This window comes from Gymnoscopelus microlampas (genome assembly GCF_963454915.1).
Source record: "Gymnoscopelus microlampas genome assembly, chromosome: 11".
Lineage (NCBI taxonomy): Eukaryota > Metazoa > Chordata > Actinopteri > Myctophiformes > Myctophidae > Gymnoscopelus > Gymnoscopelus microlampas.
In genome coordinates, this window is record NC_139948.1 from 28582645 (window position 1) to 28598152 (window position 15508).

Here is a 15508-nt window from a genome sequence, read left to right on the forward strand (position 1 = left end):
CTCCGCTAGTAGACAGTCACAAGTATCACAGGACACACACACACACACGCTCATCCGTACAGTCAGTCAGTCACACACAGACCCCCCCCCCTCCCCTCCAGCTCTGTTTGCTCACAGCTGCTGGGCCTCCTCAGAGTTCATCTAAGGTAAAGATATGTTATATTATGCAACGGCGTATAGATTTTCCACCGCTGGCTCTGTGCCAACTTCCTGCTCCGAAGAGCTAGCTGTAGCGCTTTGTTCCCTAGGGCGACAGCCATTCCTTGCTGGACCGGGTGGCCAAATGCTAGAAAGACACATGAGAGAGAGAGGGAGAGAGAGAGAGAGAGGGGGGGGGGGGGAGAGGGAGGAGAGAGAGAGAGAGAGAGAGAGAGAGAGAGAGAGAGAGAGAGAGTGAAGGAACTAAACCAAAAAGACTAAAAAGAATGAAATAAAGTAAGGAAGGAAGGAAGGCATGCATACAGCCTGAGATTGTTGTTTGCAAATCCTCTCTCTCTCTCTCTCTATCTCTCTATCTCTCTCTCTCTCTCTCTCTCTCTCTCTCTCTCTCTCTCTCTCTCTCTCTCTCTCTCTCTGTCTCTCTGACACCGTTGATTTCTCTCTCTCTGTGTCTTAAACTTTTTTTTCTCTACTACCCCGGCTCTTGGAAATCAGGTCAGAAGTGTTTTCGTTACTGTTTGACTTGTGGGTTTGCAAGCCTCCAAACGTCAACCCTCCTCCACCCACCCCCAAGACAGGAAAACCTTTTCCCTCCAACATTAACCCGTTAGATGCCCATTAATCCACACTGCAAGGTACACAGTAAAAATCCTCAGTGTTCATTTTATTCTGAGAGTACAAAATGGATCCAAATGGACCTGTAATTAACATGGAGGATTTTTACAGTGTATCTCCCTGGTGAAACAAAGAACCCAAAGGAATTTTTGAATTCTGATTGTGACATCTAATCATGAAGTTAATCACTTCTGTGTGTGTGTGTGTGTGTGTGTGTGTGTGTGTGTGTGTGTGTGTGTGTGTGTGTGTGTGTGTGTGTGTGTGTGTGTGTGTGTGTGTGTGTGTGTGTGTGTGTGTGTGTGTGTGCGCGTGCCTGCCTGTGTGCGTGCGTGCATGCGTGTGGTGCATGTGTGCGTGCGTGCGTGCATGCGTGCGTGACTGAGTGTATGTGTGTATGTGTGTCCCGTAATCTTATACGCGAACAAACCCACACCAATTACACGTTCCTGCGCGGTTGTAGATCATCCCTGCACTTTTCATCTCCTATGCTGAATAAACATAGCCTATACCCTACTTGCCGCTATTTTAGCCAGCACTGCAACGTGAGGTAATGTGACATGTACAGCGTCGATGATGAAAGAGAGTGAAGCTGAAGCCCTGACAGAGGCCAATCAACACCTCCTTGACTCCAATCAAGAGCAGCGTGACGTGATGAATCTGATTACATCACATCAGGTAGTCATGGTGTGATGTCATCCCTTGACAACCGAATAAAAAGAAAAACTCTTCACCACCCCCACCCTAACACAACCCAACCCCCATCCTCTTCCACTTCTGGTGGTGAAGTATGTGGCTTTTGTGTGCTAATGAACATAATTGCCTCTCCAGTGATTGCCAGGTGTGGGTACGGTATATGTAAGTAAAGCACGCCTTAACAGAGGCAGTCAGATATAGAGGGGAGTACAGCGATGGATGGACCAATGGATTGATGTATGTGTGAGGCGGAGGGGAGGGGAGGGGGGGGGGGATATCGGAGGAGGGTCAGTGAATACACTGCCATATGGGTTCATAAGAATCAGTGAATGGTACTGGCACGTGGCACGCTGGCTTCCAACTTATCCCATTACATGCTAATATCCACATGTCACACACTGGTACAAACGCACGCTCGAGGGCTCTGATGTTGTCGGGCTGTGACTTTCACCAGCGGCTCTAGATTGACTCAAGCAAGACAAGAATGCACACCTGCACCTCATGCACTCAAGTGTGTGCAGGTGTGGGAAGTGCCTGAGCGTTTGTGTTTGGCCTCAGCTGTATACATCCACAGCGCATTATGCATGAGGCAGTAGAACCAAAAAAAAAAGCCCAGCTTGTATACGTTTTCAGTTCAGTGGAGACACTGCATGCTCTGATCAGAGGGAGATTACGTTTGTGAATGGGCATGAGAGGGGCAAACTGTGGCAACAGCTTCTTTCTTATTCATAAGATCGTGTGCGCACATGTGTGTGCTATGTTTTTTGTCAAAGCTTGCATCCACATATTTGGGATAGTGAGAGTATGGTGTTGTGCCGTTGTCTTAATCCATTAAAACCGGGAGGTAATGTGTCATTTTAGTACAGCATGTGTCATTTTAGTACAGCATCACAATAATTGTAACCATATTTTATACTTTGGCTATTCAAAAACAGCAGACTATACAAGCTCATAGCATGTCACTTCATACCGCACTATGAGCTTGAAGATCTGCCAAAAAGAAAATTGTGAAAATTTGTGCAAAACTTTTGTTCCAGGGATATTTTGAGATGGGGGTTCGCGGCCAAATACATATAATTTTGGTGGCCATTTTGCTGGGGGGTGTCCATGTCAATATGGTCAATGGGGGGATCTATGTAGAGAAGGGTGATAGCTGTGGAGTTGAAGAGTAGTAGAGAGTGGAGTGGCTCTCAGATTTCATCCACATTAATCTGGTAGCTATGTAATGAGGGGTCTACTGTATATATTTAGCCCATGGAGTGAGATGTAGGTCAGACAGCAAGGCAGCACAGGCCAAACAACATGGCCAGATTGCCCACACTGGAGTGACCTTGAGTAGGCTGACAGTGAGCCACAACAACAGTACTCTATTTATTTCTGTTGACCTGTGGACGGCCAGCACAACGGCTTTGCATCCTCGTTGCCTCACCAATCACAAATTCAAGCCCCTTTGTACATTTTGTAGAATCAACTGAGAAACTTAAAAAAAGAAGTTAAAACATCCTGTTACTCATTGATAAAAAAAATAAACACAAAAAACAAGCGCATGAATTATAGTTGATGTTCTCTCTATTTGTTGATACTGGCAGACTTCCTCAATCCACCAACAAAGCATGATCATTCATGACTCTGCCATCTATAGCCGTAGACAGAACAAAACTAATAGACACAAAACCTTGAAAAAAGACTATCCCGGACATTCCTTCATTGCAAAGTCATGAATACATGTCATTGTCTATTCAAAGCTTCGACCATATATCGTACATAAACATAGACCACTTCCTGTTAATGGCTTTATTTTTAGATTAGATTTTAGACTATTTTTCTTCTCATACTCAACTGAATAACTGAGTCAATGTTGGCTAAACATCAAACCTTTCTCATGACACTGAGACGGATAGACTTTTCAAATCAATCCATGCTTTTAAATGCATTACAAAATGCAACGCTAACATAACTTTGAAAAAAAGAAATATGATAATGATGTTTACCATGTCTGATTACCTATTTTTTGCAGCTTCAAGTCCCTGCAAGTTGATTTTCATACCGTAGTGAAATTCAATTCATCCAATGGCTTCCATGAAACTCAAACAAGTATTATTTGGAAAATGGTCAGCAGTATATGTCAAGTACATTGTACCATAAGTTGTGGTAAATGAAGAGCACGTTAAAAGTGCTCTTCAATTAATGCCTTCATTCTTAAAACATGCCAGAACACCGGTGTGTTCCTTTAATGGCATTATTTGTGCTATTAACACAATACACAAGGCTGTGGCACAAAAGAACCAATGCTGATACTATCTGTGAAGTTGGGATGTTAGGACTTCCAATTTATAGGTGTGCCCCCAACTACTGTAGCTGATGTAGAGCTTTTCCTGCCGCTCAGTGACTTCAATGTATTTTCTTATTCATGGACATGATTCATCAATCATTCTTAAATAAAACATCACTGTTCAATTCAAAAGCACTGCCCTGAGCCTGGACCGCTGGCCTAGCGGTTCGGGCACTTAGGCTCTGATGGCCTGACAGAGCCTCCAGGACCACTACGGTGTGACAGCATTGATGTCTGGGCTTTGCATGTCACTGATATCCTCACACAGACGAACAGACACCATGCAAAAACGCGAGTTATGATCTATTCAAAACAAACACACACGCCCCGGAGTAGGGGGAGGAAAATAACAAGGAGGAGAAAGGAAAGAAAGGATGAGGGAAGTGAGTGTGTGTGTGTGTGTGTGTGTGTGTGTGTGTGTGTGTGTGTGTGTGTGTGTGTGTGTGTGTGTGTGTGTGTGTGTGTGTGTGTGTGTGTGTGTGTGCATCTACCTCATGGTATGTGGATCTGTGTAAACCCAAGGAACCACACCCTTTTGTACAAACATTCTCTAGCACTCTCTCTGTCTGTCTGTCTGTCTGTCTGTCTCTCTCTCTATCTCTCACACACTCTCACACACTCTCTCTCACACACACACACACACACACACACACACACACACACACACACACACACACACACACACACACACACACACACACACACACACACACACACACACACACACACACACACACACACACACACACACACACAAACCACAAAGACACCTTACCCTCTGTTTTCCCTCCATCAATTTGCTTGTCACAGTGATCTAAATACACATATAATAGCCCCACCAGTATTAAGATTAATGGCACACTGTGCTCATGTGTTCACATTCACACAAAGCTCTCATGCATTCTCCAATACAATGTTCTCCTCTGCGCCTGATTCGTATGGGCAAGACACATTTCATCTTGGTGGTTTCCAAATTGAGAAAACCAACCCCCCGACACTCTACCCTCCACCCACACACACACACACACACACACACACACACACACACACACACACACAGAATGAGCATTTTTTTATGAAATATTACTATGCTTAAAATATTCCACACTGAAGGCTGCGCAGACCCAATGAACATGGTGGTGGTACTACTGCGGCCATATCATGTCATAACTATGAGAAGCAATACTACTTGAGTACATTCATGTAAATGGTCTGCATTTATATGGTGCCTTTCTACAAAGTAAAATGTGCACTACATTCACACACATTTACCCACACAATATTCTAACTATCCCTCTCTCTTTCTTTATACCTCTCGCTCCCTCTCCCTCTCTCTCTCTCATGGGTCCGCATATTGTACAGTAAGTTTTTTGTTTTCCTATGTATATTCTAGCTCAATTATGTAATTTAGCACCCGGGTGTGTGTGTTCGGTAGCCATAGCAACAGCACAACATATCAGCGACCACAGAGGCGCACTGGGGCTGTGGGCACTGCCAGGCTTCTGCCAAGGCATAATCCACGCCAGGGGTGACATGACTGAAGGGATGAGGAAAGAGGGTGGAGAAAGCATGACACACACACATGCAAGAAAAAAAGTACATTTATACACATACACAAATGTGCATAAACACATACACAAACACTGAGGACAGTAGAAGTCCTCAGTGTTGGTATTATTTGGGTTACGGGTTTGTTTGGTAACATTTTTAAAGAGTTAAATTAACACTGAGGATTTTAAAGTGTGCTCTCTCCTCTAAAACACAAGTGTGGCGCGCACAGTGGATATCCTCCTATTCTTCTTGGCTGGAGCCTCTCCCATGGTAATGGCAGGAGGAATCCATTCTCCACGGATGCTGGGACAGCTGTGCTGATACTGAACGAGTCAGAGTGGCTTCTGCCCCTTCTACATGCGGCTTGAGATATATAGAAAAAAAAAGAAAACCTAAAAAAACCTATATGCTCCTTAATTCCAATCTATATCGCTTCCTGCCAAAATGCAGCCAATTCATCCCATCTTTGTCTCTGCCACCGAGCAGAGCACTCAATTCTATACACACAAAAAACCTGCCGTAAATTTGCCCCTCGTGCTGACACACAGTGGGCTGTGCATTCAGCAGGAGACAATGATCGTAGGAAAACGCCATTATCGCCCCAACACATGAATCACACAAACCTTCAGAAGTCTCTTTTTTATCATTATTATATTATAAATATGTCCATCACGTCCACAATATCTCTACAGCATTGCACACACACACACACACACACACACACACACACACACACACACACACACACACACACACACACACACACACACACACACACACACACACACACACGTTCCACAACAGGGAGGCTGCAGAAGAGCACAAAAGCAATGATAGCCATTCCGGATCTAAAGGCCTGGACTACACACACCACCGTTTTGCTTAATATGGAGTGTTTGGCCACGGCCAGCCAGTAGCCTTTGGTGGCAGCAAAAAAAGGGTGTCTTGGGGGTTGTTGTTGTTGTGTGTGGCCAGCGGCTGTATGGGCCAAATGGAGGCTGTGGGGATTGTGGTGCCGACGGCGCACATATCACACCAACACACATGAACAGGCCACAGTATATAAAACTGTCACCTGAAAAGAGCTGAATGGCGGTGAAACGTGCCAGTGTCGGATAACGGAATATAAAATAGTGCGTCTCTTTGCTTCCAGATCTGATCTGTGGTCAGAAAATGAAAGGGTTATCACTGCACAGTTAAATCCTCTGTGTTAATTTAACCCCACAGAGTGTGCAAATGGAACCGAATGGACCCGTGAGGGTCCATTCGGTTCCATTTGAACGCGCTGAGGAGTTAACTTAACACAGAGGATTTTCTTGTGTGGTTTCTGTGGTGGTGTTTTTGGCCCAGGACTGGTGGTGTGGTGGGAATGAATAAGTAAAAGGAACACGGTGTCCCAGGCAGTGTCTGGCATTGTGGCCTCCTGGTGTCGCCGTTACACGACGGGCACCGCCTGCAGCCACGAGGCGGTGGCACGGCCAATCAGGGGACTCCGATTTCACCATACAGTCTTACCCACTGACACACATACATGCACGCATGCACACTCTCACACACACACACACACACACACACACACACACACACACGCACGCACACGTGCAACTCAGATACGTGAGAGACAGTATAATATACTGACCCCATGTGCCAATCAAACACACGCTACGGTCTCGTTTCCAAAACATAAAGTATTTTGCCAGATGCCTGGTCAAAAAGTCACTTTTATCCACACGAGTAAACGTTTGCTGGCCTCTTGGCATTGCTATCTCAAACTGATTGACCAGTAGTTATGAATCAGTTATCCAAATACACAATGAGATATTCAATAACAGACAAAGAGCTATTCTCCTCCTCCTCCTCCTGCGGTGTTAGGCCTTGTAGTTCACTGAGCTTTGGTCTAGTTTGTTTCTGAACAATTGTAAAACCGCAGTGAGTGGTTTTAAAAAGGGACCTTTTTAATAAAAAGATGAGACGCAATAGCCATTGCTGCCTGAAAACTGACATCCGGCAAAACTGGCTAATCCGGTGATAACCACACACAGGCCTAATCGGCATGAAGACAAGGCACCAAAGGTTTTGGTGTGTTTATTGGGGGGGGGGGGGCTATTTGTTTGCTATTTTGTGTGTGTGTGTGTGTGTGTGTGTGTGTGTGTGTGTGTGTGTGTGTGTGTGTGTGTGTCTTTAATTCTGAAAAATCCAACAATTCTGTTTATACAGACTGCGGTTCCATCAGATTTTAATCCCCTGAACAGCTGTTCCAACTCATTTTCCAGGCCTAAGGAAGAGAGAGAGAGAGAGAGAGAGAGAGTGGGGGGGGGGGTGAAGATGGGAGATGGGAGAGAGAGCAAGAGAGAAAGAGCAAGAGAGAGAGGAGAGAGAGAGAGAGAGAGAGAGAGAGAGAGAGAGAGAGAGAGAGGGAGTGGGGGGGAGTTCAAAGGCCACCTCACAAAATATGTGTAAATGGGGTTTTCATGAGAGAGAAGGGCTTTGGGACTACAACAGAATGAGGACTTCAGTTAAAAGTAGACCTGCTAATCCAAACAATGATTATATTAATTTAATTTGATTTTCATATAAAACAAACTAGCTCATTCTTTCCCCCACTAAATGCTGCTTAAATATTTTCACTCTAAACACTGCAATCTGATAAAACTGATAATGATGGCTGATGATAACGTAAAGAATATATATAAATAATTGTCTTGGAGCAACATACTATATAGCCCAATAGGACTAAATGGCATGGCCTTGCTCAAGAACTGACGGCCTATAACCTGCATGTGAGAGTGACCTTAAACCCCAGCATCTGTATTGTGGGGAAAGCTTTAAAAATAGATCGACATGCTGGCAATGTGAGCTTGTCGATCTGCTATTTTCAGTGAAGGCTTTCCCCACAATAACAGAAAAGACAAAAAATGAGCACTGAGGGATATGGGGTCTAACTTAAGTGGTTAAAGCACAATTTGCGTTGATAACTTACTACATTCCTAGAATATAAAATATTTTAGGAAGTTGTCGTTATAATTAAGCCTACTATAAATGTATTCCGCATGATTTTCCAAATAAACGGGGCAGTCTTTCTGTCCAGGACACATTTAGGCACATGGCGCGCGTGAGCCCGTCAGGAGCGAACCAGCGAGGGGAAAGGCAAAGGAAGGCCATTCGTTCGCAATTAAAAGACAGTTTAACGAACTTTAAATGCAAATACTTAAAGCAGTGCATTAATAACTGTATTCATTTAAAGCAACGATCTCGTTCAACCATTCGGAAATTAGATTCTTAAAACTAACAACAGTAGTTCTTCTGAGCACCAACAGGACAGACAGTTTTTTAACCTATCGACCTATTGTAAATTAAAGTAGGTAAAATGATAAAAGTCGCGGGTAAAATGACCCTCGGAGATTTTTGCAAACGAAGTTATTTCCACCTGACGCAAGCTGCTGGAGTCACCTTTAGCTTAGGCCTACTTTGAACTGGAAAAACGTGCAGGCCTGCTCAGTGACACTCGGTTAATATCGGTAAGTATAGCCTACAATATCCTACAGATAGGCATAGATCAATAGACATAACAGACCATATATCGGGTTGTTTCCCCTGGTTTGATAGATCAGGGGTTCTCAACCTTTTCAGGCTAAATATTGTGAAAATAGCAGATCTACAAGCTCACATGCCTGGCAACATGAGGTGTTGTGAGCTTGTAGATCGGCTATTTATTTATTTGTTGTCTCTTTCTTATATCATTTGACAATAGTGATTACTTTTGATGCAGTAATGGTCTTTCCCCCCCTTTTTTTTAGGTATTAAAGGGGTCTTAACGGTCCTTAAATTGTCAGTTCACTGTCATCTGGGCTGGGGACCCCCAAAAAACATGTGGGGACCCCAACCCACCGGTTGAGAACCACTGTGATAGATATCTATCTTAGTGGCGGCCTATTATTTTGCCGTTAACTTGAGGTCAAGCCCGGGGGGCCATATATAGGGCACAACACATTTAATGAAGACGGGTTATAAAACACATACACCCAATACTGAATAAATATGTTTGTGACTTACCACTAATGCATTGTTTAGAAGGTGTGTGGGGTAATACTTTAGTGTTGAGAGGGGAGCAGAGAGGTCAGCGTCCCGGTGGGCAGAGGAGCAGAGGGAAGGAAGATGTTAAAATGTCGCACCAGTGAAAAAAATCGTGTGAGATGATGAATAACATTGTGGGTTTTGCATTATATATATATAAAACTACTGAACACAGACCAGCTACTCAGACAAGAGAGGCGATTTTGTCAGATGTTGCTAAAGACATATAGGTGGTCGGTGTAAATTTGGCCTGAAAAAGTGAAGTCAATTAGGGGCAACTAGCGCCAGCTGTGTGACTGCGTCCTTTATAATTCGACACAAGTGGGTTTACAAGTTTACATCTACGAGTTAAACCTATATGTTAAGTTTATAATTTCAGTTATAGGATAAGTTATAATAGGCCTAACAACGCTACTGAAAGTTGCCACAAAACAGAAAATAATAGAAATAGCAACAGTTTCAATCAAATATTTAAATGATTTATTTGAGCACCAAAATATTAGCTTGTATACGTTTAATTTAAGATAAATGTAAAGTTAAATAGTGGTTAGCCTACTCAATTTTTCATTTGCTGTATCACTGTCTAACTTGTTTTCAGTTTTCAGCGACAATGTATATTTTGTGGGAGCATTTATCAAACGAAAAACTCACAGGCCTTAGTTTATCCCTGTTATTTGCATCCCTAAATTACCTCACCACAGAGAACAAACTAGGACTCACGCAGACACACACACACACACACACACACACACACACACACACACACACACACACACACACACACACACACACACACACACACACACACACACACACACACACACACACACACGCCTCTCAGGGATCTCCGTAATTTGCCTCATATGCGCTGCCCGTCACATCCCAGCACGCTGCTTCTCTCCAGCAAGGCTTTTTATCACAGTTAATAATTCATTCGATTGTTTACATTTGTTGCCATATCCGAGGTCCAAGCTCGTTTTTTAATTATTAACAGCAATTAAATAAACAAAATTGTGCTTCTCAGTCTGCAGCCAGACCTGCAAGGGAATGCTGAGTTGGAGAGTGCGTGGTGCCACAATGAGTACTGTGCGCAAAGTTGCTCCTTTCGGCACAATACAGCCACACAAAACAAGACAAAACAAAATATAATAAAATAATAAATACTATAAACCACCATACAGCATAGTATACTGACATCATACACTGACATATTTTTTTCCTGTCCAAAGAATGACATATAGGCCTACTGCTTGTCTTTACCATATGTGCAACATGTGCACCATATTGTATGCATTTAGTTCTGTTGCCAATTAGGCTACTTTAAATTAAGGAAAAATATAGTTTCTGTGGCTCAACGCAAGCTTCCATGTATGGACATCATCTGGTGTGAAATAATCTAACTGTTTATCACTTCCAGATCAACTCTCTTTCAAATACAGGCAGGATAACTTGCATTTTTTGCTAAATTGCTTTTCAATTTTGTATATTAAGAAATATGATACCTTTCCACATGTTGATATCCATGTGATGTTTATAATTATGTATAATCATTCATATATAATCACCCCCCTTGATTAATTAACCAAGTTTCAGTAAGCAATTTTCTCCAGGAGAGCCGAAAGAGTCCACGTAATAGACTCAGCCTGCTTCAATAAAACTAAGAATCAGGGAAAGTTTTCAAATCTCCTTTGTCTTTTTCGTGTCAGTAAAAGGACAACATGGTGATCCTCCTCGTATTGTTAAATGGGAACCAGACCTGGCTGTGCCCGCATGAGAGGAGCTGAGAACAGCCTCTCGGGCCTCTGGTAGCAGTCGTCAGAGGCACAAGATAGGAGGGAAACACTTTTAATAAAACCACTGTAAAATCAGGAATGAATTACACATCAAACAAGCCCTGGCAGTACGCTGCAGGATGAAGCCAATGAGGGATAAACAAGTTTGCTTTGAAACAGTACGATTTTCCCCATGCACGGTTGTAGCACGGGCAGGTCACTGTATGAAGCCAGCTACAATACATGGTGCCTTACAGACCTAGAACAAAGAATGAGGTTTGAGGTTTTATATAGAAAGAATGGTATTGACACAATCATGCCTAAAGCTAGAGGCAGGAATTTTATTTGGCTTGGGTGATCACACGGCAGTTAGAAATGTACGTACGCCGTACAGTACAGTATGTCCACGCATATGGAAGCTAAATCAAACTGAACTCGACCTTAAAAATAAGAACACTTATATAGGAACTAGGAGAATACTGCTGAGCATGTCAAAATTTGGGTTTGAAACTCCAACAGTTTATGTGACTATGATGAATTGTATAAATGCAACTACACCCATATGGCAAATAGCTCAGTAAAAATGTGCTGCAAGCTGATGGGGTTGTTTTTGTGCACAAACTCATCTCTCACCGTCCAATCCACAAGTTATTTCATGAGGCGAAAAGTTTTGAGCAAAAGCAATGCTCCTCTAGATGTGGGATGACATTTTATTTTACAATCATTCTAACTTGTTACTGAGACAGCAAACAAGTCTTGTAAAAAATAAACAAAATCAGGAAAAAATCCAGACATTATAGACCTACTGTCAAGTTAACTTGAAAATATAAATGTAAATGAATTTTAAAAAATGGATCAACTGGATATCTGAATGACAATAGACATTTGTCAGCCTGACAGCAACGGTATTTCAGGGTCATATAAGTCCACAAGACAAGACAAGATGCTGCAGCGTGCAGAAAAACTCTGGCAATGCTCAAATCACTCAGGCTATGCCACACTAAAGCAAATATTTCTAAATGGTTCCTTATTGAACTAAATAGTAGCATGTGGTCAAATTTACCAAAGCGGTATTCTTTATTACACAACATATAAGAATTAATTGTCATAAATGTACATTTAGGACATTGTTAAATGTACATTTAGGACAGTCACAGAGAAAAAGCCTGTCCTTTTATAAATAAGATTTAACCCTGTATTTTGTGTGTGTGTGTGTGTGTGTGTGTGTGTGTGTGTGTGTGTGTGTGTGTGTGTGTGTGTGTGTGTGTGTGTGTGTGTGTGTACAGCCAATCCACATAGCAAAGGCCGAAACATGTGCTTAATCATATACACCAATTTTAGCTTATTCTTAAAAATATAGTCAAAAGGCAAACATTTTTAATTAACAGATTTCAATTGTATTTCATTTTATACTAACTATTACCACATCAATAAAATTATTGAGGGGAAAGGCGGTACACCTACATATGAGTTTTGGGCTATATGATCTTATAAAAAATGTATATCAACTACACAGTAAAATTCTCAGTGTTAATTTAACAGAGCTCTCAGAGTTAAATTAAAGATGACTTTGTGGTGTATGGGTAAAATAAAAATGTTGAAAGCAAATGGCACTGAAATACAATCCTGCCTTATAGGCCAAACAGTATATTATTCTCACATCAGATGCATATCAAAAAAAAATGCACAGGGCTCCATAAAACTCATGCCTTTGAGATCACCATTCATTCAGTGGAGTCATTTCAGATACATTTTTTTCAGTATTGCCACACTGTGTCTGAAACTGTGAACACTTCATAATTGCAGCCTAGTGTATATATACTGTATAGCCTATTAAAGGAACGGTGAGACGCACACGCGCTCTCACACACTAAAATATCCATAGTGTACACACACACACACACACACACACACACACACACACACACACACACACACACACACACACACACACACACACACACACACACACACACACACACACACACACACACACACACACTACAACAACGACCACCAGACTCGGTTCTCCCAGAATCAACTTCAGACAAGTGTTCTAACGGCCGTGCACTCTAGCCCATGCAGTGGTTCCCAAACTTTTTAGCTCAAAACCCAAAAGAGAAATTAGACATTTGCCCGATACCCAAACTAGTGAAAATAACAGATCTACAAGCTCACAATGCCACACGAAGATCGGCTATTTTCACTACTTCTTAAACATTTGTTTTCTCATTTATGGAATTTCTTAGATTTATTTTCATTTTCTTTAATGTATTCATGGCATTCTTTTGAAAAATCTTAGATTTATTTTTAATTCATGAACATTTTTGCATTTTTGGGGGGGGGGGATTATAAAAAAAAAAAGTTTTGACATTCACTCGTGACCCATAAAAATGTGTCCGCGACCCACAAATAGGTCCCGACCCACTGTTTGGGAACCAGTGCTATAGCCTATAGTCTCTCACTCTCACTCTCTCTCTCATGCGACTCCTCTCACCGCCAAAACGCTCACCAGTTCGACACTCGGAAAATAACATCTCACACATGTAATATTAAACTCCAGTCCACATTCTCTGTATTCCTTCCTCGCTCTACTTTCTCCTCCTCCCAGAGACTCCCTCCTTTTTATATCAAATAGATTCGGGAGAAGCGCCATTTTCTCTCCATAAACCATGTGCAACAAAAGCGCGTGAGAAAAGTTCCAACAAAGACACGTCTTCTAAAAAATAGATAAAGGACAAGCGTTGGAGAGCCAGTGTAAAGTTCTACACGAGCTCGGAGAGCATAAGCCATTTCAAATGCAACAATTTAACTGTCGCGAAAAGAAGAGGGAGCGCATTGAAAAACCCGGCATCACATATTAATACTGATCCATAAATCAAAAAAAAGAAATAAGAAAGACATTTACCTGTGTCAAGCAGTACGGGGAGTACATGGTTATTTTTTTAATAGGCTAATGGATTTTGGAGAGCTTATTTAAGTTGGATGGAAGTTCGATGTGGTGCTGCATTGCAATCGCTCGCCGTCCTGTTTCGCTCACTCCATGCTGTAGCTTACAGTAACCCCGCCTTGAAAGTGAAAGCCTACACAAACTTTTGGGAAAAAAGTTTATCTCCCACCCTCTTCTTCCATGCGAGACTCACTCTCCCTCGCTCTCTCTCTCTCCCTTTCGCTCCCTCTCCCTTTCTCTCTAAAGCGCTCACGGTAAAGAATTATCCTTCCTTTGAGGGCGTTTTTAATAAACATTAATCCTAATCAAGATAGCCTATTGTCAAAATTCTTCCTGCATACAGTAGTTCGCATGTTAAAAGCGGTTATAGCCTAGATTGGTCAGATGGTTCTCAAACTTTTACATTTGAATGTCTCCCCTTAACTCTGACAGTATTCAAATGGAACCAAATGGACCCGTTAGGTTATACTTTGTATAGGCTACTGTCAGAGTTACAGACTTGTAAGGGTCAAGTTAGAACCCCATAAAGGAACCCAGATAGTCAATAGAGTCCACTTTGAGAAACACTGGTATAGGCTACGAAGTGGCGTAGCTTATCGCTACAGTTTGGTATGGTAATAAACACTAACAGCTCATTAAGTTGCTTAAACGACGTAAATCGATCAATAATGGGTGTTTATTGGCCCATTCTGTTGATGTTAAAGATATGCAAATCACGACTGTTGCCTTGATTTAAAAAGTTGCCTTGTTCTGATCTGATGGCGCCGGTCTGATGCAGGTTTAGTCGGCTTAAGATCGACTCCGTTATTCTCATAAACGATATGCGGTCTAATTGTTGTAGATAGATACAACATTGTATAGGCTACATTAGAATAGAGATCTGAGACCAGAGAGGCACATGCTGCCCAAAAGTAGCTCAGCAAAGACACTATACAGTATAGGCTACAGTGTGTGTATGTCTGTGTGAGAAGTTAATCCATTGAAACATCATTTGACTTAATTTATTTATATACACTTTTTCTTTAACTGAATTTGAAAAGTTAATTGCAGTTCATCACACATAGTGCACCTTTCTTCTGCACTGTTTGATATGTTTTAAAACATTCTGCTCAAGCATGTATTGCAGTGCAAATAATTGTTCATTGCAGCAAACGTTTCTTTTTTTCTTTTCTTTTTTTTTCTTATGGTAATATGCTGTTGCAAGCATTTTGAGCTAATACCCAATTTCATCGTGGGTGTGATGGGTAGATTTATTTGTTATTCAGCCACATCTGTCCCATGCAGTCTGGAACGCCATGACTGTACTTTTAAATTCAAGAGTTGTTCTCAGCCAAAGTGTTGCTGAAGAAGGCGGCAGTATTT

General features: G+C 42.0%; 1 protein-coding gene across 12 annotated transcripts in view; it reads right to left on the reverse strand.

Moving 5' to 3' along the window:
• nfixb (nuclear factor I/Xb) overlaps positions 1-15508 on the reverse strand; it is a 165856-nt gene that overhangs the window by 136316 nt on the left and 14032 nt on the right. For 6 of the 12 annotated variants that reach the window (XM_084072249.1, XM_084072237.1, XM_084072247.1 and 3 more), the window contains exon 3: positions 9404-9439. The exons of 4 other annotated variants lie outside the window; for them this stretch is intronic. In XM_084072249.1, coding sequence (XP_083928375.1) covers positions 9404-9439 — 36 coding nt within the window. Of the gene's footprint in view, positions 1-9403; positions 9440-14104; positions 14348-15508 lie in introns of those variants that run through there. 2 more of the 12 variants (XM_084072244.1, XM_084072245.1) reach the window with 2 other exon arrangements.